We start from the raw sequence: 21,039 nt of genomic DNA, 5'->3' as shown, positions 1-21,039 counted from the left end.
AAAAAAAAACTATCTAAAATAGAAAGTTGCTAGTATGTTTGAGCAGGTTACTATGTGCCAAAAATTTGGTAATACAGTAAAACTCTACTAGACTCTGAAAAAATAGCATGAGTTCCACCGTATCTCAAAGAACAGACATTTTTCAATTACTGACCACAAAAGCCTTCAAGAAAAGGATTAGTAATATTGGTCAGTATTTCTATGTATTCACTTTATGCATCACAGGAAGCACTGGAAAAAGGTATGAGAGGGACTTTACGCTCAGTGGTAGCACTGGTGTCAGGAGACGCAGGAAGACCTTGCATTTTGGAGAAACCAGCAGCACCAGCAAGGCCCCACGCTTCCCCTGCTCTACCCGCCAGGTCGGCGCGGCGCTCGGCCACTGCCGGCCGGGGGGGCTGCAGCCCTCGCCAGGACCCCCGGCCGGCCCCGGGCCACGCGTGCCCGCGGGTAACCTCCTCACTTGCTTTTAAAGACAGGAACTTGCACTGCCCTTGCTAAAGCCCCCGGATTTTCACTTGCCCACTCGCGCGCAGTTGCCCACGCAGGGGCTGTTATCCCCCCTCACAGCAGCCATGCAGGCGCCCCACATTCATCTGGAGGAAGCATTAAAGCAACAGCACAAGAGAGTATGTACAAGTAGGCACACTCCTAACAGGGTTTCTTCTTCAATTTGGACTACTTTAAGTCCTGAGGAATGAATATGCATCTTCTGAAACTTCTTCAGCATTAGCTGTTTTATTGCCTGGAATATTTTTTCCCCAGTACTTCTTTTGACTCTTGTGATTCTTGCTAACTCTTTGCGTCTCAACTATATTCTGCGGAAACAGTGTTTCATGTTGCAGTTACGTGTTTTGTGGATAGCTCTTCCTTTATTAGTCTTTAATTTTATGAAGTTAATATCACTGAATGTCATGATGCTATGCAAAAGCAAGAATACAGGTTTTACTTCTCCAGTATACTGCTTATTTTATATACTTTAACTATTCTACACCATTTTTTTACCTTTTTAAAAGACAATCTCATTTTTTCAACCTCTCTTCATATGACTTTTCCACATCCTTGATCGTTCTTGTCACCTCCGTCTGCACTCCCTCATTTCTGCAGTATTGCTTTGGAGACGGAGTGACCAGCACTGCACTCTGAGAAGCCTAAATCATTGATTGGTAATTAATTAACTTCTGAGGCTCTCAAACAAACAAACAAGATTAACAGTCAGCAATGCCTGGAGAGCCATTGGCTTCACTCAGACCTTCAAAAACAAGTTCAAATGTGGAATGGCCTATATGGGAGGTAACACTTCTGTGTGTATTTTAACTTCATGCTCAAAAGCCTTACAGTGAGGTTATTTAGGAGTTGCAGGAGCTCTCTCTTGCACTCTTGTGGGGGACAGTATATGGAAATACACGCTCACATTCCCCTTTTACTGTATATATTGTTTCCCCAGAGTATACTGGGAGACTCTGTATGACATAACCGCACTATATATAGCATGAATTTACATATGTAGATTGTTCTTGCTCCCCAAACTGTATCCAGTTCCATCACATTTCCCTTCTATCACATGTGGATAGCTAAGCTAGCCACTGTCTTCTTTCAGTGTGATGAACGGCAGTGAAACCTCTTTCAGCAAATCACACCTTTTCACTCCAAATGAGGCACTCTCCTTTCACAGGAAGCAAGGAGGAATTCTAACAGGGAAGTCGGAAAAAGGTAAAATGCAAGTTTCTTTTCCCCATACTGCCAAGAAAAGAAGCAGCATACTCGATTTGTCCTTTTCATCTTTCCCTACTCCTTCTATTCATGGTTAGTGGAAAAAATCAGTATTTCTAGGACATGTGACTATTCTGCCCAATACATTTTTGAAGCTTAGTGGGATGTTCAGATGAGCAATACTAGCAAATAGGTAGGGTTGGCAGTTCAGCTATAACGCAGCCCACTTCAAACCATACACCTCTGCTGTTGTCAGAAAGCATGACCAGTGAAGAGCCCTTTTTCCAGCCTTCATGAAATACATAAATCTCCAAATTAAATAACATTTGATGAAGGGAAAAGCAGTGATTTTCACCAGCCAAGTTAAACATGTAAACACAATACTGAAAGTGAGTTTTATCATGATAATGATGAGCTGTCAATACTTGGAGGATAAGGCAAGCCACTTATCAGATCGATAAGCTGCCAGAACATAGTTCAGTAAAGCAAAAGCAGTCTTATGGAGAAGGAATCATCATGAAGTCTGCAACTACGTTAGCTAGACAGCAAAACAGGAAAGAGAAAACTGCACAGAGCAGGAATAGGATTTTTCAATCTGAAATATTAAAAATTTAACAAACTCTTTCCCTATCAAAATCTCTGCTTGTTCAGAATTCAGTCATCCCAGGCAAACTTCAGTAAAACATCACTCATTTGTCTTTGGCAAAAACTTCAGAAATTGGCCAGCAAAGCTTAGAGAAAACCTAATTAATTTTCCCCGTTGGTTAAGCCATCTACACTACATTTGACTTCTTCCAATTCAAAAGCTGTTCTCCTCCCTCCTCCCAAATAAATGTTCGTTCTTTGAAAGATATCACTTCTAAGAATATTCTCTTACAGTCTCCCTTCTTCAGCCTTGGCTTGTTTGTTTGATAAGTGATGAAAACTGGATCTACCTGCTGAAAGCTGCGACCTGTAACCACTGGAATATGAACAACTGCATGAATGCCCGAGCTGATTTACATTACAGTGAAATACACTGGTGCAGTCATAGTTAAGAACCTTTAATAGCACAGCAAAAATCACACTGCAAAGAAATCAATGAGTTTTTTCTGTCCTTCACTGTACCTTGCTGGTGTACATTAAACCTATCAACGTTTTTACAGTTCTTTCAATGGCTAGAAAGCATTTAGATCTCTGTTGTGCACCTAAATATATGTAAAGGAAAGTATCTTGGACAGGAGGTCCTCAACGCTGCAGCTGTAGGTTTGTCCTCGTTGAAAGGAATAAGGGAGGCCTCCAGTGCAGTCAACACACACGGGTTGGTACAAAAGGGCCTAGAGCTCTGCATCCAGGCCACTCATGGTCCCAGTGCACCTGCATGTCACGCACACTCCTGAGGCTCTTCCACAGCCTCTCCCATGTCTTTGGGAAGATCTGGGCGGCGTGGTGGGCAGCATGACCCCTGCTCCAGTCCCCTCTCCCCAAACTTCATCTGTTACAGTTTCTATTGCAAAGAAACCAGTGAAAACATCACAGTGCCCCCAAAATATTTGCCTTTGCAGCATCTGCTTTTCTCCAAGAGCTGTACAATGTGACCACAGGCAGAGCAAACAGAGGGTTCAAGATGCACCTATGCTCATCCGTCCCACAAAGAACCATGGCCATGTGTGTTTACCGGGAAAAGCCATCAGCTGGCTGCAGCAGCTTCAGACTCTTCATGAAGGCTAGGCGCAAACACACACAGAGGACAAAAGATCCTTGGAGCTGAGATTTCCCATGCCTTTCAGCAGGGCTGTGGCCTGGTTAGCCAGCACGCTACCAAACGCAGCATGTTTTCCTCGCCTGTACAGGGCTCGGCGCTGATTGTAGGCCAGCAGTTCAGGTCCTAACTGAGGCAGGTACCTGAAAGGAAGGGAAAGGAAGCACTGCTGGGCCCCCTGCTCTTGTACCCTCTCGCTGGCCCCCAGGGTGAGACTGAATGAACAGACACACCTAGAAAAAAGTCGTAGTGAGAACGCTTTTTTTGCACAGTAGGGACTTCAGGGAACAAATTCCAACCTGGTCCTGCTCCCAGGCAACATGGTCCTTTAAGAACCAGCAAGTATCATCTGCAACAGTCCTTTATGTACACCAAATTAACTTCTAATCTCTTCCAGGGAACACAACCTCAGTACAAGCAAATAAATCCTTCCCAGTTAAAAACGTTTTAAAAAAATGTATTTTTTCTTCTAGTATGGTATTCTGAAGGAATAATATGAAGGGCTCAGAAAGCCAGATCATAGTGGGAGCTGCTGAATTTTCACAGAATATACAACAGAAGAACATGTCAAATCTGAAACACGATAACATAGCTGCTCCAAAGAAAAAATAAAATCCTAAAACAGAAAAAAAGGACAAAGCGTGCAGCAAAGACAGGCCTGATTATCCTTGACATTACACCAGAAAAAACACCACTGAAGTCAGTATAGTTATTCCAGAAAGAAATCAGAAACACTTGAGACTATGTACAGCCTGGGACTGCAGATCAAATACTCTCCAGCCCATTAGGCAAGGCGGGGGTTATCTTTGGCTTCTTTATAATGTACAGGCATTGGGACATAATCAATTTACCCAAGGGAGACGATCCATTGTATTTATCCAGAAAGAGCCCCAACTTAACTGGCAAAGAGCCCGGGCTGGAGAGGGACGGGGTGGAAGTGGCTCTGAAGGCAGCAGCCTGGAATGTGGCAGTCAAGCAGGGCAAGTTAAGCAGGGAAAGCACCCGTAATTCTTACCGCTAAAACAGGGTGCCTATAGCCAAACTGTCTATTAAGAAAAAACACCTGGTGAATAAATAAATGCCTTTTTCTTGGCCTGTGCTAAGTGCTAGTCTGCGCTTAGAAACCCTTTGGGAAGAAGTTGGGTGGCTTGGGCCAAAACAGTGCCAGGGCCAGTCTAACAATTTAAGTTTAATTTATTAGGCCAGATGCAGCCTTTAAGCCCAGAGAACCTCCAGTACATTTTCTAAGAAAAGCATGTTTGGGTAAGGACTCTGCATCTCCCAATAATTAAAAACGAGTCACTAAATTTCCCCTCTTACTATTTTTTTCTTAGCATTTTCACATGTCTGAAACACATGAAAAATTACACTGCAAGATGCTTTTGTCCTATTTTGTCCTTTTTGTCCACTTTTGTCCTTGTTCTACAAAACACCAAGCCCAAACATTATATCCTTTAGACGGGGAAAAATAAAGTCATGTCACGTGGGGAGCTGAAGGGGTCAACATTGCCTTCTACCCACCACCTTGCACTAGTTCGATGCAGATAAGCAGCCAACTACTTGAAAAAGATGTATTATTTTATTCAAACCTAAACCCACCTTTTATTCAAACCTAAGCCCACGTGGCAGCTTCTCAACCGAGCAGTGGTAGCAGTTGCAGGTAGACATTCATCTTCCTTCCATGCCTGCAAAGAACCTCTCTCTCCATCTGCCCATTCCAATGAAAAGGTTATTTTCATAAAAAGCGTTGCTGCACTGCCAATACAGTCTAGGAAACTTGACTCCGGTCAGGGCAAGCCCATTTCTCTAACATTTAGGAATTTATAAAAGGTATTTTTTTAGAAGAGGAAAGCTTGGAGGACGGCTCTTGGGCGCAAGCAGGACGAACGCCTGTCCCACGACCAACGCTGCCGCACAGGGTTTGCAAGGCTGCCAGAGCCGTCCACACGGGAGCATTTGGCAGAGCAGCGGAGGCGGCGGTTGGAGAGGACGGCTCTTCACAGACGGGGAAGACAAGCTCAAATACGTATTTGCTGAAGTGCCCTCTAAATCTGTGTAATTGAGCTTTAGCACTTAAGATAGGCATTTCTCATTAAACAACATTTTGTGGATGATTTTATTTGCTAGGGGTAAAACACGCGCGCTTGACAGATTTTGGCCAATGTATAAATTCGTACAGTATCTTTAAATGACATTTTGAATGTTATTACCATTTAATTCTATTTCATGGCTATCATAGGAAGCAAGGTTAAGGAATCATATAGCTCACTGCACCACAGGAACTGTGGATCCTTCTGAACCCTAATCAGATAAAACCAGATTAAAAGTTAAATCCACATTTTGCACACCTCTTGTTTGCCTCATTCTGCTTTAGCCATCTACCATCTGAATTCAATGAAATGTCTGAACATAAGGCAACTCCCTTATCAGCTTTAAACACTTCCTAATTCTTTTTTCTCCCCTATTCTCATACATGATTTCTGTGTTGAATATACATTTTGTGGACTGTAAAAACTGTCTCACATGAAGATACAGTATTTTATATAACAATACTGCATACAATGTATTTGTGGGTACCTAGGAATTTATGTTAAAACAAAATTCTAATGAAAAATAGAGAAAATTGCTTACCTAATACACAGTAAGCAGACTTAAATGGCCTTGAACAACTTTTCTAATACATATATACCTCCTGGTGTACTTTTTACTACAAACAATTACACTTCGTCCTGTAGCTTTACATAGTCACGTGAAATGATTTATTTTTTCTTTTTTAATAAGGACACAGAAAAAGAAAAGATTAAAAATGTTTAATGTCCTTTGTTTTCCCAGAAGAAAACAGAAGCAAACATTTTATAGAATCCAGCCTTAAGGCTAAATTTTCATCTACCCCAAATCCTCACTAAATGTATTCCTTACAGAAATGTTTACTAAATATTTATATATTGAAAATATCTCATCCCCAGTGATATCCTTTTTTGCTTAAGTGTAATGGGGGCTGTGAAAATGAAACAAGTTTATGGAGGTGTGAGGTAATACTTCAGGCTACTAATTTCCCCAGCTTGTCAGCCTACTTTGGTTGCATCCTCCTGTCAATTTGAATGCTACCAAGAACCTGATGAACAACAAGAGCAAAATTTTACTTTTTTTTTTCCATTTCACTTAGAAAATGGAATTTTGTGAACTAAGAAGTTGATATACAATATTTTTACAGTGTTAAAATCTAATAATGTAACATGTTTGCTTATGAAAGTCATAGTCTATAAGGTCTAAAACATGAAGCCATATTAGATACAACGAATTATCTGTGTTTAAATATAGAAAAGGGATAGACGCTTAAGTAGGGAGCACGTTTCCAGTGGATTCTTTCAGCTGAGCCTTTTAAAATATTTGAAGCAAAATCTTTATTGCAATTTTGTAACTACTACTTTCTTAAAAGCTCTCTCCAGTGAAAAATAACAGCAGGATCAGATCTTTAAAACCCACTGAGAATTCTTCATTGGCTTTGAATACAAAGGGATCACATAATTAGGAAGACTAAGTCTGACAAAGAAATATATAATTTATATATAATACACATAATAATATATAATTTAATATATAATTTACACTTATATGCCTGCCAGATCAAGTCATTTGAACAAGTTTTTAAAACAGCTGCTGATGTAACCCAGCTGCACTGATGGTGCACTGCTCATGTAACCTTGCATAACTTCGGGCAGTTTAAGAAGGACTTCATTGTAAAGGATTCGGTCTTTGTCTCCTCACTGTTTAAAGGAAGTTCTTTGGGCTGAGCTCAAGGAAGATTAAAAAGAACATTATTTGTATAAAATATTAAAAGGCAGACTTTCAGTGTATTTTAACTTTTGTGCTTAAATTCCATTTTGCAGATCATTATCAGTGATGCAGAAGATTTTGTTCATGGTAAAGTTCTGTGATTCAGAATACAAAATACGCTGCTGATCTAACCTCTCCTCACAAAACCCAGCATTCTCCACCCAGGGGTCAAAAGCCAGGGTTCAGCTGGACTCACAAATACATCACCCTGAATCCAACAGAGCATCCCTAAATAGTAGCAGTCACTAACACACACTCATTACATTAATAAATTGCTCACTAATGGGAGCAGTGACAAGCAAGATGTGCACTTAGTGGCCCTGTTTGCAGCCTGCCCCCAGCGCCTGAATGCCCGTTTTTCTCTGGGTTACGTTCAAAAGGCTTCAAAGTGCATGAAGAAAATCTGCTCAGTGTTGTGAAATAAATCAAAGAGCGTCTGCTGAAAATTCCTCGAACGCTTCGGCCCTAATCTCGGGGACTCACGAGCGGCCTTGCAGAATACTAAACTCGCTCTTCAAAGAGGATCAAAGCCATCGGAGCAACAATTAAACGCGCGAGCCGACGTGTGCGCATGTGCGCGCGGGGAAGGCAGGAAGAGCCTCTTCTTACTCATCCGTGCATGCTGACACTGACTTATCTAATCATTACACGTGTGATCAGAAAGGACAGGAGAAGGGTTTAAAAGGTACACAGAGCCAGTCTGTATCTAGCTGTAAATTGTGTTTTAGGCACATGCAACTTCCATTAATTTTGAAAAACTCCTTAACGACAGCCTAATTAAAGCAGCCTGCAATTTCTGTTGGGTTTTTAGTGATTACAAGACAAACAGAGTTTCAACCGTGCATCGGCCCTCGGCTGTGCCTGAGTGTTACTTATTCTTTACAGACGGTGAGCCCCCCAGACCTCACCGTACCGCTTCCCGGCCGGCTGCCGCTGTTACCTAGCTTTGGAAGCAGCAGGCTCGTGGCTCGGCCGCTTCGCAGCGCAGCGGGCCCCGACGCGGCAGCCTAGCAGAGGCGCCCCGCAAACTCCCTTTGCCTGCCGCAACTTCTAAACAGCAGCGGCTGCTCTGCCTGCGGCCGGTCCCATACGCCCGCGCCTCGCCAAGAAACACTGGCGCTGGCAGAGGAGCGTCGCGGGAGCCTTCGCAGCCAACCTGCTATTTCCCCCCCCGGATCAGTTGCCAGCTTCCCCCTTCGCAGAAAAGCCCAACTGTGGGAAAAAACTCTTCAAAGTTTACGGGAAGAGGGAGCAATGGGTAAAAGCCCTGAGTGAACTTTTGTGGCTGAATGGGGATTAGAGCAAAAAATGTTTCTGTTTAAACTTGAAAATGTAGGTCAGTCTTGTTTACGTGAAAATATAAACGTGCTGACATTTTGGGGAGTATGTGAACCAAAGCAATAGTTTGGCGTTCTCTCCGAATCACGCTGAACCACTAGGCCCTTTCGTACCAACCGATTTCCCCCCTTTCTCTTTAGAAAATTAAATGTGAATCATCATTTACACTGTAAACAACAACTTGTTATGGGAGTATCATGTTTTAAGAGCTTAGTGGCAGCAGCTGCTGAAATATTGCATATTTTTAAAATACCCTGGACCAGTTAACTGAGTAGATCCTTGGGAAACAGACTGAACTGATACAGAAGAGAACAAGGTATGCACCACTTCCAAAGCGGTCTGCTTTTTTCCTTCCCAGTGTTAGCATGGGTTACATTATTCCCCCATGAGCATCAGGCAAGATCAGGAAAACAAGGTGACTGATGCTTTTTCTGAAACCTAATTGATGTTATCCAAAACACGCATGCTTAAACACACCAGATATCCACTAGATTTAACTCACCTCAGCGTAAGGTGATTCTAACTATGAGAAGAGGGCTCAATCCTACTCCTCTAGAAATCCATGCGAACAGTTTATTACATACAGAATCAGGCCTCATGATTCATTTTGATGAAATGCTACTCAGCAGCATCAAAACTGTCGAAGTATTTTGTCTGACTGTACTGAGGCCTCCTACTGCTGTCACTGAAACAAATGGCAAAATTCCCATTTACTTCCACAGGAGGAGAGCCAAGCCCTTAGGAACCTTCGTACTTAAGGAAAAACATATTTCCTCCCACTCCTGACAGCAGTTTTCCTGAAAAACCAACAGAAGTGCTCAATAAGTCAGGTGGTTAATACTGGGCCCAAAGCTCAGAAACAAAGAATATTAATATAGTTTCACTATTGCAAAACTGAACAGCATCCTGCAAACATTGGTCTTTTGGTCTTTTTTAAAACCAGAAAATGACACTCTTAGCTCTTACTAGGGAAGTTTTAAAATATATATAAGTCTGGGAAGAAGAAATGAAGCACACATTTCATTTAGTGTCTGGATTACAGATTCTTATTAAACAAACCAGAGCTCATTATAAAATCAATATCAACTTAACCACTGTGCTCCCAAGAGAAATGGCAAAAAAGGTCACTCCAAGAAATTCAAACAATTTTCCTGCTGGAAGGGCACGATTTTAATTACAGATACTATTAATTAGAGCTGTCACTAGGAAGATTGTCCTGTTAATTATCACAAATTCAGTTTCAAGTGTAATTTTGGAACGTGGAGGGCTTTTTTTTTTAAATTAAGAATTCTTGTACTCATATTTAACGAAAGGAAAAGAATACCTATCTCTTCTGCTGTTTAAATAAGTCAACAGCAAGTTCCCTAATGAAAACAAGCAAAAATATTTATGGTCAAGGTCTCCTTGGCCAACGAAATTAATATAAGAAATTGCTATTTTGTTCACACTTTATCCTGGAGGACACTGCATTTTTCCATAGGAAGCACTCTTGCTCTCTTTCTTGCCTTAGCAGTTATTAAATGTAAAGATTTAAAGTAAATTTAAAGATTTTTTTTACAGTAAGTATTTATGAAAAGCAAAACCATTCTCTAGTGAAGACACTAATTGTCACAGAAACATTCATATTTATCATTCTTCAGTGAAAAACTCCCTGGACCTACTCTGGGGAGAGGTACTAAGTATATTATGTATTTAACTTTTAAGAGGTACAAAAAGACCCAAACTTTGTGAGGAAATGTGAGTTTGTTCTTGTAAGAGTCCCCAGAGCCAATTTTAATCTGTCTCAGCTCCAGAATACAGAAAGACCATAATGTCTGCTCTTGGGTAGCACAAGATAAAATAAAACTTGACAGAAAAGTGCCATTAGCAGGACCGTATCGGTGCCGGAGCAGCCCGGACACTACAGCAGCAATGTTTACAGACTCTGGAATTCTTGTTCCCGGTCACGCTCCAAACACCGTGGGACACCAGGCTGGAGGAGCTGCATGGTGCAGGACCGTAGCACATGCATGCACCAACACACCGACACCGGACCGAGAAATAAATACCACAATCGAAAACAAACTTCGGGAAGTTGCAGTGCAGGTCTCGACCCAATACTTTTGAAAACGAAAGGGAAACCCGGAGGTTTCTGCTTTATTTCGGACAATCCGCGCAGGGGGCTGCCGCTCCTGGGTACCCATCTGCCACCATTGTTCTCCTCGGAACAGCTCTGCTTTTCGTCCCCATTTATCAGCATTAGATTTCATTTTATCTGAATAATGGCAGAAGGTGGCAACGGAGCGGGTCAAAGGCCCTTTTCATATCAGACCTTGAAGAAGCCGATTACTCAAAAAGAGAGACATCTTCAGATAACCGTGCAATCCATTCCTCATAAATGTTAAAGATTTTTCGTTATTAATAGTGGCAGTGGTGACAGATTATGGATATTAATGTTATTTTTCAGCAAATTCCAATGGCAAGGGCTTTTTTTTTTTTTTAAATGCTTCTAATTAGGCGCAAATTTACAGCAGCTCCGAGACCAGCCAGGAGGAGCCGCCGGCAGCGCGCGGCAGCGCGGGCGCGCAGGGAGCCCGGCGGCCGCTCTTACCTGGCGGGCGGCGGGGCGGTGCGCGGGCGCGGAGGAGGCGCCGGGGCGTCGCTCCTTACCTGGTAGGCGGCGGTGGCGTCGGAGCCGGCGTCGGCGCCCAGAGCCGAGAGCTTCGCCGCGAGGTCGCGGTGCGCCCGGTGGCGGAGGCAGTAGGCGGCCGCCGCCGCCGCCAGGACGCCGCCGATGCAGGCGAGGGAGAGGAGGGTGAGGAGGAGGAATTTGGCCGACTCTGCCTCTTCCCCGCGCTGCGGGAGCGGCGGGACGGTGCTTTTCTGCAGGGAGGAGAGAGAGGCAGCGCCTGGTGAGGTGCGCGGTCCCGGCGCTGCGCGGCGCCGCGCGGGGAGCGGAGCGGGGCACAAGCACCCGGCGGCGCCGAGCGGCGGCCGAGGACGGAGCAGGGCGCGCTGCGAGCCCGCGACCGGGACCGGGACCGGGACCGGCGCCGCCGCCGCCCCCCGCCCCGCTCCGCTCCCGTCAGGCGAAGGCGGCCGCGCGGGCTGCGCGCAAGCCCCGCGCCCGCCGCCCCGCGCCCGCCCCGCGCCCTCCCCGCCCCGCGCCCGCCCCCACAGCGCGGCGGCCGCGGGCGGGGGCTGCCGGGCGGCGCCAGGGAAAATCCCGCTTTCTTTTTCCTCGGAGTGAAAAATAAAGCACGGAACAACAGTTCAAAAAAAAAAAAAAAAAAGTCGGTGGCGCTCCTTCATTTTGTCTGTTGTGGAGGGAAAAGGATATAAAAAAAGCCCGATAGTTCCAAACTCCTCCAGATTACTATTATTTTTGCAGCAATAGGAGAGAATCCTTCTAGTGCATTTCACTTGTCTCCATGCGCTAAAAAGTTGTACAATAATTTCCCCTCATTAGCTTCATTATAAGCTATATTAGCAACAATTAAAAACGCAACATGAAAATGAAAAGACCAGGCGCGCAAATTGCAGCAAGACTCATTTGGCCTGCATTCCCCCTTTCACAATTACCAGGGAAATGAATTGAAAAGCACGCCCCTGCCTCAGTCCTGGTTGCTACAAGATGAGAACAATTAGCAAACTCCTTTCCACCACCTAATTTCGCGTGGTAACAAAATGGATTTTTCCCCATGAATGCCTAGCCGGCCTATTCATTATCTCTCCTCTATTAGTAATTTTCTGCTCCGTATTCAGCTAGCCAGCTCTTAATTTCCTCCTGTCTTGCAGTGTACACAGTGGCTCTTATGTCAGGCCCGGTCCATTTTTATCTTGTAATCATAAAGGCCACCAAAGCAATTATCGCTGGTCTTGACTGTAAAAGCTTGTCATTAATTAGCCTCCTTGCCTTCAGTGCTGCGGATTAGCCGGGCTGAGGCTGAGTTAATGGAAATGCAGGTTCAGTAAGACTCCCGGATTTTCCTGCCTGGCCGCGCCGCGCCGAGCGGAGCGGAGCGGAGCGGAGGAGGATCGCCGGGTCTGCAAACCGCGGGCGGCGGGGGCGGCGCGGGGCTCGGCCGGGCATGTGCCGCCCGCCGCCGCCTCCGCACCCGCGCAGCCGCCCCCCCCGCGCAGCCCCGCCGGCCCCTCCTCCAAATCCCAACAGCCACCAGGAGGCCGGGCTGCCCCCAGCGCCAGCGCCAGCGCCAGGCCGGGGGCGCCTCCCCTCGCCCGCCCCGCCGGGGGAAGCGCCCGGCCCGCGCCCGCCGCCGTCCCTCCCCTCCTCGCTGTGCTCTGCGCTCCTCTCCGCCGCCCCGCGGCGGCCGGGGGCGCCCCCGACGGCGGCGGCCGCCTGCTCCCGGCTCCCGGCCCCGGGGGCCGCGGGGCTGCCGCGCTCTGCCATTAGCATGTCGGTGAAAGGACGCCGTCGCCGCGGGCCGCAATCTGCATCTCAATAGGCGGCTCCGCACAAGCGCCCGCGCCCCCTCCCCGAGGGCTGCGCCCCGGCGCGCTGCTCGGTCTCCCGGCAGCGCGCCGGGAAGAGCTGCCCCGGCTCCCGCAGCGCCCGTCACCGCGGCCCCGGGCGGCCCCCGCGGCAGAGCCAACGCGCCGGAGCGGGAGCGGTGCCGCCGCTGCCCCCCGGGGCCGCTGCCCTTACACTGGCGATTTTCAGCGCTCTTCCCCCCCCGTCGCTGCTGAAGGAGCCGCCCAAACAACAGGGCAAGGGCCGCGCAGGAGAAGCAACGGGAGCGGCCGGAGCGAGCCCGGCTGCCCTGCCTCCTCCCGGCCTCGGGGTTTACGCGGCGCTCCCCGCTTGCCGAGGCGGTTCCGCCCGGCGGGACGGGGCCGCCGCCGCGCACGGGAGCTGCGGCCCTGCCGGCGTCACCCGCCCTTCCGTGCGCGCCCGTGAGCGTTTCACGCGGGGGTCAGCGTCTGCGCGCCCCTCGTGTCGCGCCTCAGACGGCCGAGGCGGGCGAGGGCTGCCCAAACCCCCCGCCTGGGGGGCGGCTCCAACGCCTGCCCCGGCCGCCCCGCGCCGCCGTGCCCGCTCTCCGCGGCCGCGCAGCGAGCGCGCTGCCGCCCGTCGGGGCGGCGTCGGGGGGGCTCCCCCCTGCCTGCTCCTTGCCTCTGCCTTCGCCCGCAGGGCGCCGCGGGCTCCCCTCTCCCCTGCCTGCCGCCGGGGGGGTCAGCGCTCAGGGCCCTCCTCGGCCTGCCCCCAGGCCCCCAGGATCAGGGACTGCTGCCGGCAGCGACCCCGCATTAACCGGCGAGGGGAGGGAAGGGAAGGGAAAGGGGAAGGGGAAGGGGAAGGGGAAGGGAAAGGGGAAGGGGAAGGGGAAGGGGAAGGGGAAGGGGAAGGGAAAGGGAAAGGGAAAGGGAAAGGGAAAGGGAAAGGGGAAGCCCCGGCCCGAGGGTGCGGCACCCCGGGGGCAGCGGGTCCCCGGCGGCCCCGGGCCGGGCCCTGCCAGGAGCCCCGCACGCAGCAGTCGCGGCTGCCCCCAGCTCACTCCAACAAACCCGCCGCACTTCAACCTGCTTCTTCTCTGACCAGGTATCAAATAATGGAGCGGGGGAAAAATTAATGCGACGGATTAGTTGGAGGGTGAGGTGCGACTCCCTCCCTCTCTCCCTGCCTGCCCCTCTCGCAGCCAGGAGCCCAGATTTTCCCAGCTCGCCTGAAGCCCTGATTCTTCCCTGAGATCCTGTGGTAAGGCCCCAGCCAGCCCAAAACACAGCCCTGCGTTAATTAGAGGCGTCCTGTCAGACTTGACTTGAAATTGGAAGAAAAATGTTTAAATATTTATGAATCTGACATTTACAGTCGGATGTCTTTTAAAGCAGCACACCTCTCTCCCTGTGCTAGTGCAGGCTGCCCTGGTGCGGGTGCCTGGGTGGAAGGGGAACAATAGCTGTTGCATAACAAGAAAAACAAATCACCTTTTTTCCCCCTAAGGCTTAACAAATAAATAGACCACATAAATTACACATAATTAAATATTAAACTCAGCTACATGTAACTATGCATTTTTTTAAACTCTATATAACAGAATATATTGACACTCCTCTGAAAGATTTCCTCTTTGCAAAACTGTGTGGTATCACAAAGTCCTGGTGAAGGAAAAGCAACTAATTCCTAAATGGATGGCTTAGGAAGCGACGCTGAGAGGAAGGCTTTGGAGATCTTCAGCCATTCTTTTCTTGCTTTGAAATTGCCCGGCCTGACTTTACGTGCCAGAAGGCAATGATTCACCCTGTCTTAGAACAACAGCACACCCACCACTTACACTTCCTCAGCAGCGCTTTCTTCAACTACACTGGATGTGTGATTTTTTTTTCTTTAAAGAAGGGGAGAATGCTTAGGATGTGATCTCACGGAGGTTCCTCTGGACTCGCGCTGGAACGCCTTTCATATACGACCACAACGGGGCCGGTAAACGAATGTGGCAGCGCTAACGCTCTAGTCACAAATCACTTCTCCACTCAAAGGGCAGCACGCTGCTCCGTTGTGTCATCCTGTGATGCAGCAGAACAGGCCACGTTGCAAACAAATTCCAGGCAAACACCAGTCAATATTTAATGCACACTTTCATGTAAATAAGTCCTCACACCTGTGTTCGAAGCGTGGGGCAAGTCTCCATGGGGATGGAGCGGAGCTGCCAGGCAGGGATGGGAACGCTCACCTCCCGGCTACCCGGCAGCGGGGCAATCCCCCTCTCCGCTAGGGCTCCGGGCCTGATCCTGGGCCTCGCCAATGCCCAGCTCTAACTGAAGTTGATGTTTTGGTTTGCGTTTCTCTAATAAAGGACGACACAGTGGAGGCTACAGTCTGTAAACTAAAAAGGCATTTCTGAATGAAGACCCGGTTTGTAGTTACTGCGTCCAGGCTGTTTTCCAGTTTGTAAAGGGGAAACATTCCAATTCATTTTAAAATAACCAGACGCTATCTTTGTTGCAATTTTTGCATGCCTTGATTTTTACAGTTATATTAGGCAAGTCTTGGTTCTGAACATTATTAAAAATAAAATCCAGATTACTTTGTAAACAAGAGTAAAAAAGACAAACTTCAGAATATGATTTTTTCCAAAATATTAAACCATTAAAAAAAACTTAAGAGGTGCTATTTTTAATTTGGAATTCACTATAGAATCTAATAAATGAGAGAATTGAGGCGGAAATAATCATGTATTAATTCTGTGCATTACAAAATCTTTTCAGAAGCTATTATCAGAGCAAGAGGCATTGTGGTTTGGATTCAGGGTGGGAGAAATCCTTTGTGCAACTGAAAGCTATTGTTCCTCTGTGCAGATGAAATTGTACTTGCAAATCTGCCATTCAAGGAGCGAAAAAAGTGCCCAGGCAGAAGAAAAGGATTCTACAAGAAAATAATTATTCTTAAAAATAAACTCCACTAAAAATAAGTTTTAGTTCATCAGTTTTTTTTAAAAGGATTCTTTGCTAATAGTCTCAGCCACTGACATTAAAACAAACGATAAGGGATATGCTTATTATTTCCTCACTATAGAAAACAAAGAAAGAGATATGTGTGGGTGTATTTATATGTAAAATATGTATATGGCTATATACATACATATATACATGTGTATGTATGTTCTTAAATAAACCCAATTCATGTCTAGTAAATTCCCGATGTAAGGTTATTTGAGATATAGGTATATATATACATTGCTTAAGTTTTGATAGTTTAGTAGATAACCAAGGAAACAGTTTACAGTAGGACAAGCCTGCTACCCTGAAAACAAGATACCGCCACAAAATCTGCAAATAACATTTTGCTTTGGTACAAGTAGGAACGCAAATAAAAGGAAAAGTAATCTCTCCCTCGTTTTTGATTTGTGTTTTTCCCCTCCTCCTCTGCGCTCGCAGTCCCACCAGACCAGGGCAGCAGGGCCCAGCAATTTTCCCGGTAACTGCAGATAATGTTTATGGCATTCAGCACTGCACTCCCAAGCTGTATAATCCAAGCTACTTGTTGGTGTTTTAAGGTACTATCTGTAGAGTTAGTGAGAGGTGTCTAGGGCACCTGTCCTCTGGCTCGCTCTTTCCACCCCGCTCTGCAAGCTCACTTGATGCTAGGATCACTTTCAGCAGATGTCAGTTCATCACCTGAAATGAGGTCAATTTAATGCTTTTACTCGGGAGGATGAAATCGGATGGGAAGGTACTTTTTGCTTCTTTTAGGGGTTGGAAAGATTAGACAAATCGACAAACATAAAAGGCAGATGGATTTCTGGGAACTGCAGCTTATTCAAATCACTGAGAAAGGTCACTGCAAGAGCCACAGATCTATTCATCTGTAGGGGTACAATGATCTTTCCGCAACCTTCAACACCACAAAGCACTCTGGAGCGGCTCTATACCTTTTAGTAGGATTAATACCGTGAACAATGACTGAATACAATCAAGAATTCAGCGAGTTCAAAGATCCCTTGATCAATGGTAGATATTTTCCTCTGGTTTCCTAAAGGCAAAAAGAGGTGAAGTTTCTGGTTAGAGTTAAAAGAAATTATAGCTGTTATCCTGCATCCCACTACGAGGGGATGCTGAAATGTCAAAATGTCCAAGTACCCCGAAGAAGTTTGTGGTGTGGAAGGCATGCGGTTGCGAAAGAGGAAATCTAAAGAGCTTCGAGATTTTCCTGAGGATTTGGGTGGTTTTTAAAGTCGGCATTTACTTAAAGAGTACGGCACGAAAGCCTACAGCATCACTGAGACACAGCAGGGATAACACCCGACAGGGGAAACTGGACGGCCACATCCATGGCTGTGGAGCAGGCAGGCGAGCAGGAGAGGCAGGAGCGCGGCCATCCCACCTGGAGCTGCACAGGGCGCCTCTGGGGTGGCGGCGTGGCGGAGAGGAGAGGAGAGGAGGGCGCCGAGACACTGACCGAGGTGCAGAAACTTCCATCGCCACCTCTGCTCCTCGGCCTCGCTCCGGAGCAGTCGGGGGAAAGCAGCAGAACGGGAGCGCCAGAAAGCAGCTCTATTCCTCACCCCAGGCTTTGTAAGCCCGAGTGAAACAGATAAAGAAAGCAGGTCCAGGTCACAACGTGTCACAGCCTGCGCCAAGAGGATGCTCAGTGATAGCTGAGCTTAAAGAAGTATCCTCAGCAAGCGAAAGCAACACAAGCCGTTGTGCCAGCGCTGATCTAACGCCGAATCTGAAGTCGCGCGATTCAGGGGCTGGACAAAGTGCCTCAAACCCGAGCGCCAGCCTGAGACCCGTCTCTCGGCAACGCGCCGGCCAAGCAGGAGGCCCCGGCAGGCTCGCAGGGTGCCAGGCGCGGGCAGAGCCGACCCGGCGGCCCCGGGCCGCGGCCCCCGCCGCAGCCGCAGCCGCCTCGCCCGGCGCGGCGCGGCCCCGCCGCTTCTGCGGCCGCCCCGGAGCCCCGACCTCGGCAGCCGCCCGGCCCCCGCCTCCGGCCAAGCGGGGAAGGCGACGGCCGCCGTCCCGCCGGCTCGCAGAGCGGCGGGGCCCCGCCGCGCCCGGCCCCCGCCTTCTGCCCCTCTCCGGTTTGACTGTCCCCCGCCGGGGCGCAAACGCGCAGGCACCGCTCGCCGGGGCCGCCGGCGGCCTCCGGGGCCGCAGCCCTTAGCTCCCGCCGCCCCGCGCAGGAGGGCTCCGCGCCGGCCCGACGGGGCGGGCGGGCGGGCGGCGGCAGCGGGGCCCCGCGGCCGCACACGGCGGCTGCCCCGCGGCCGCCCGCCCGCCCGCCCGCTCCGCCGCCGCGCCTCGTGCGCGCAGCCCGCGCCGCCGCCGCTGGCAGCCGCGCAACGCCGCGGAGCCGCCCGCCGCCGCCTTTTACCTGCCGCCGCGGTGCCGCGCTGCTGGCCGGGGCTCGGCGCCCCTCCGCCGGCGCCGTCAATCCTCCCGCGGGGCCCCAACCTGCCCGCGGCCCCGCTCCCTCCTCGGCGCAGACAAAGGCGGCGGCGCGCGGGGAGCCGCCTCGCAGCGCGCCCAGCCCCGCAGCGCAGCGCCCCGCCGCCGCCGCCGCGCGGGGGGAGCCGCCGGGCCCCGCGGGCGCGGGCGCGGCGCGGGCGCGGGCGGAGGATGCCGGCGCGCCCCGGCGCTGCCCTCCTTATATCGGGCGGCTCGCAGCCGCCGCCGGCTGCCGCACATGGCCCATCCACCGGTTGCTATGGCGATGCCGCCCCTCCACATGTTGCTGGCAGCAATTGGCTGGGGAGGCCGGGGCTGTGCAGACACCCTTCGCCGGAGCGAGGCTATGAATGGACACGGGCTGTGTCACTCATTTGGAAAGGCTGTTTGGGGTTTCTGTTGTGGATGTGTGTGGGGGGGGTGGTTTTGTTTTGGGTTTTTTTTTTTTACACGTTCTCTCTCCCTTCCTCTCCCTCGGTTTTTTTTGTTTTGGTGCCACTCTTGCAAGATGGAAGGGGAGGGTAGAACAATGACGGAGAAGCCAAAAAAAAAAAAAAATCAAACAAGGACAGCAAGGAAAACCTAAATATCATTTGCATGACAAGCATAGAAGCTTGCAACGTTTCTTCCTGAAAAGACTTTCCTCCATAAAAAAAACCAACACACAGCAAAACTAAAGGAGGTCGAAACTTTTTCCCCCTCCTGCCCTCCTTCCCCAAACAACATGTAGGTTTTTAAAAAATGCGAGACAGCGTGCTGAGAGCAGCCATGGGACAGGGACTCCGCCCGATTAAATAAAGTCAAAACAGGAATCGTTCCCAGCAGTGCGAAGCGCAGGCAGTCACTGGCGCGCAGGGCCGGCGGTGCCCGGCGCTGTACACACCCGAGGCCGCACCTGGAGAGCTGCTTTTTTTCAGCACACCCTTCACACAACAACTTTGACGCTGTTTCCCGTGCAGGTGCCCAGAGAAGTAACGGTCCTTCCCGAGAAAGCGGCTCCCCGGGTGCAGCAGGGCTGGCCCCGGCCAGGCTGCTCCGCGGAAGCGCAGCGCCGGGAGCGCCCCGGCCCGGCGCAGGACGGGGACCGGCGGGGTGGCGGGGGCGGGCGACCAGCCCTGGGCGGGGGCCGGAGCCCCGTGGAGCGCCCCGTCCCCATGGTGTCCCCCGGCCACGGCAGCTGGGGATGGCGGGAGGGGCAGCGGCGGCCTCCCCCTCTCCCCGGCTCCCCGCCGAGTCGGGCTCCCCCCAGCAAAACCCGCCTGAGCGCAGAGAGGTGCAAAGCGGGGGGGGGGGGGGGGGTCACGGCCGCGGCCCCGGACCGGGCAGCGCGGCGCCGTCGGGCCCGGCCCGCTGCAGCGCGGCCCGGCGGCGCGGGCGGCTCGCGGCTCTGCGGGGCCGCGGCCGCGCTCCCGCGGCGGCTTTTCCTCTTTTTCCCTCCGCGGGGCCGCTCCTGCACCCTCGGCAAGCGCAGAGCAGCGGGGGCATCGGCGCCCCCCTGCAACACCCCCCCCCCCCCGCCGCAGAGTCAGGCTCTTCACGTTAGTGCAGCGCGATTTTTGGCAGCACCGCTCTGAGCGGGCTCGGGCACTACCTGCCCTGCGGCCCGCCTGTGCTCGCAGCACATCCTTCGCGTTGCCGAGGAGGGATGCAAACTTGGCGCCTCCAGACCCTTCGCCAGCTGCGCTTCCAGCCCGTGGCTCTGCAGCCGGGCCGTCGGCAGCCCGCTGCCTGCCCGCAGCGCCCGGCCCGGCAGGGCCCGAGCAGGGAGCTGGGCAGGGCCCGAGCAGGGAGCTGCTCGCCGACCCGTGCTGCCGCAGCCGCAAGGCGGGTGGGCCTGCCAGGAGCTTTCACTGGAAGGACACGCGTGTTTGCATAGCGGTTCGTCGAATGAACCGTCTCAAACTGATAAATGCTTCCATTAGCCTTGTAGTTTATGTTTCTTATTTACAAATATTTCAATTATAATTTCCTGGGCAAATACTGTGACTTCTCAAAACTGTCAGGTAATAACCAGTTGAACATGAACTGGCTCACCAAAAGCGCCACGAAACAACAAAATGCTACTTAAAATGCCTACTTTTTTCAAACAGTGAAGTTCGGAGAAGTTTTGAGTGAAATATATCAATATAATTCATTTTTATATAATTTTAATTATTATTATGACTTGCTAACTACCACATTTGACGGGATGGCAAAACATATCTGAGAGTTATGTCATGTGGATGAAATTATCTTACGGCAGATCAGTTAATGTGCTAGTCATTTAAAACATAGGATGTTTTGCCAGATAAAAGAAAGAAAATGATAAGTATTTTAATAAATGAAATCTTTTAAAATCTTTTTAAAGTCTTCACAGTACTGTTGTTCACAGCTCTTATTTCTGAACTAAATTATTGTTATTTGGTAAAATCCCATTTTCCTCTGAATAATTTACATTTAAGGGATCTAAATTCATTTTCTCAAATGATTTGGTGTATTTGTAAACAGGATAACAAAAACCTGATATCAGCAACATTTTAGTGTAG

The 21,039-nt window shown here is 49.6% G+C and overlaps 1 protein-coding gene across 1 annotated transcript in view; it reads right to left on the bottom strand.

The window, feature by feature from the left end:
- The window catches only part of PTPRN2 (protein tyrosine phosphatase receptor type N2), a 586,186-nt gene that overhangs the window by 96,167 nt on the left and 468,980 nt on the right, over positions 1–21,039 (bottom strand). The window contains exon 14 of the mRNA XM_067292199.1: positions 11,279–11,491. Coding sequence (XP_067148300.1) covers positions 11,279–11,491 — 213 coding nt within the window. The remainder of the gene's footprint in view (positions 1–11,278; positions 11,492–21,039) is intronic.

This window comes from Apteryx mantelli, chromosome 2, assembly GCF_036417845.1.
Source record: "Apteryx mantelli isolate bAptMan1 chromosome 2, bAptMan1.hap1, whole genome shotgun sequence".
Lineage (NCBI taxonomy): Eukaryota > Metazoa > Chordata > Aves > Apterygiformes > Apterygidae > Apteryx > Apteryx mantelli.
The sequence above is the reverse complement of the archived record's forward strand: the minus strand, read 5'-3'. Positions and strand labels throughout refer to the sequence as shown.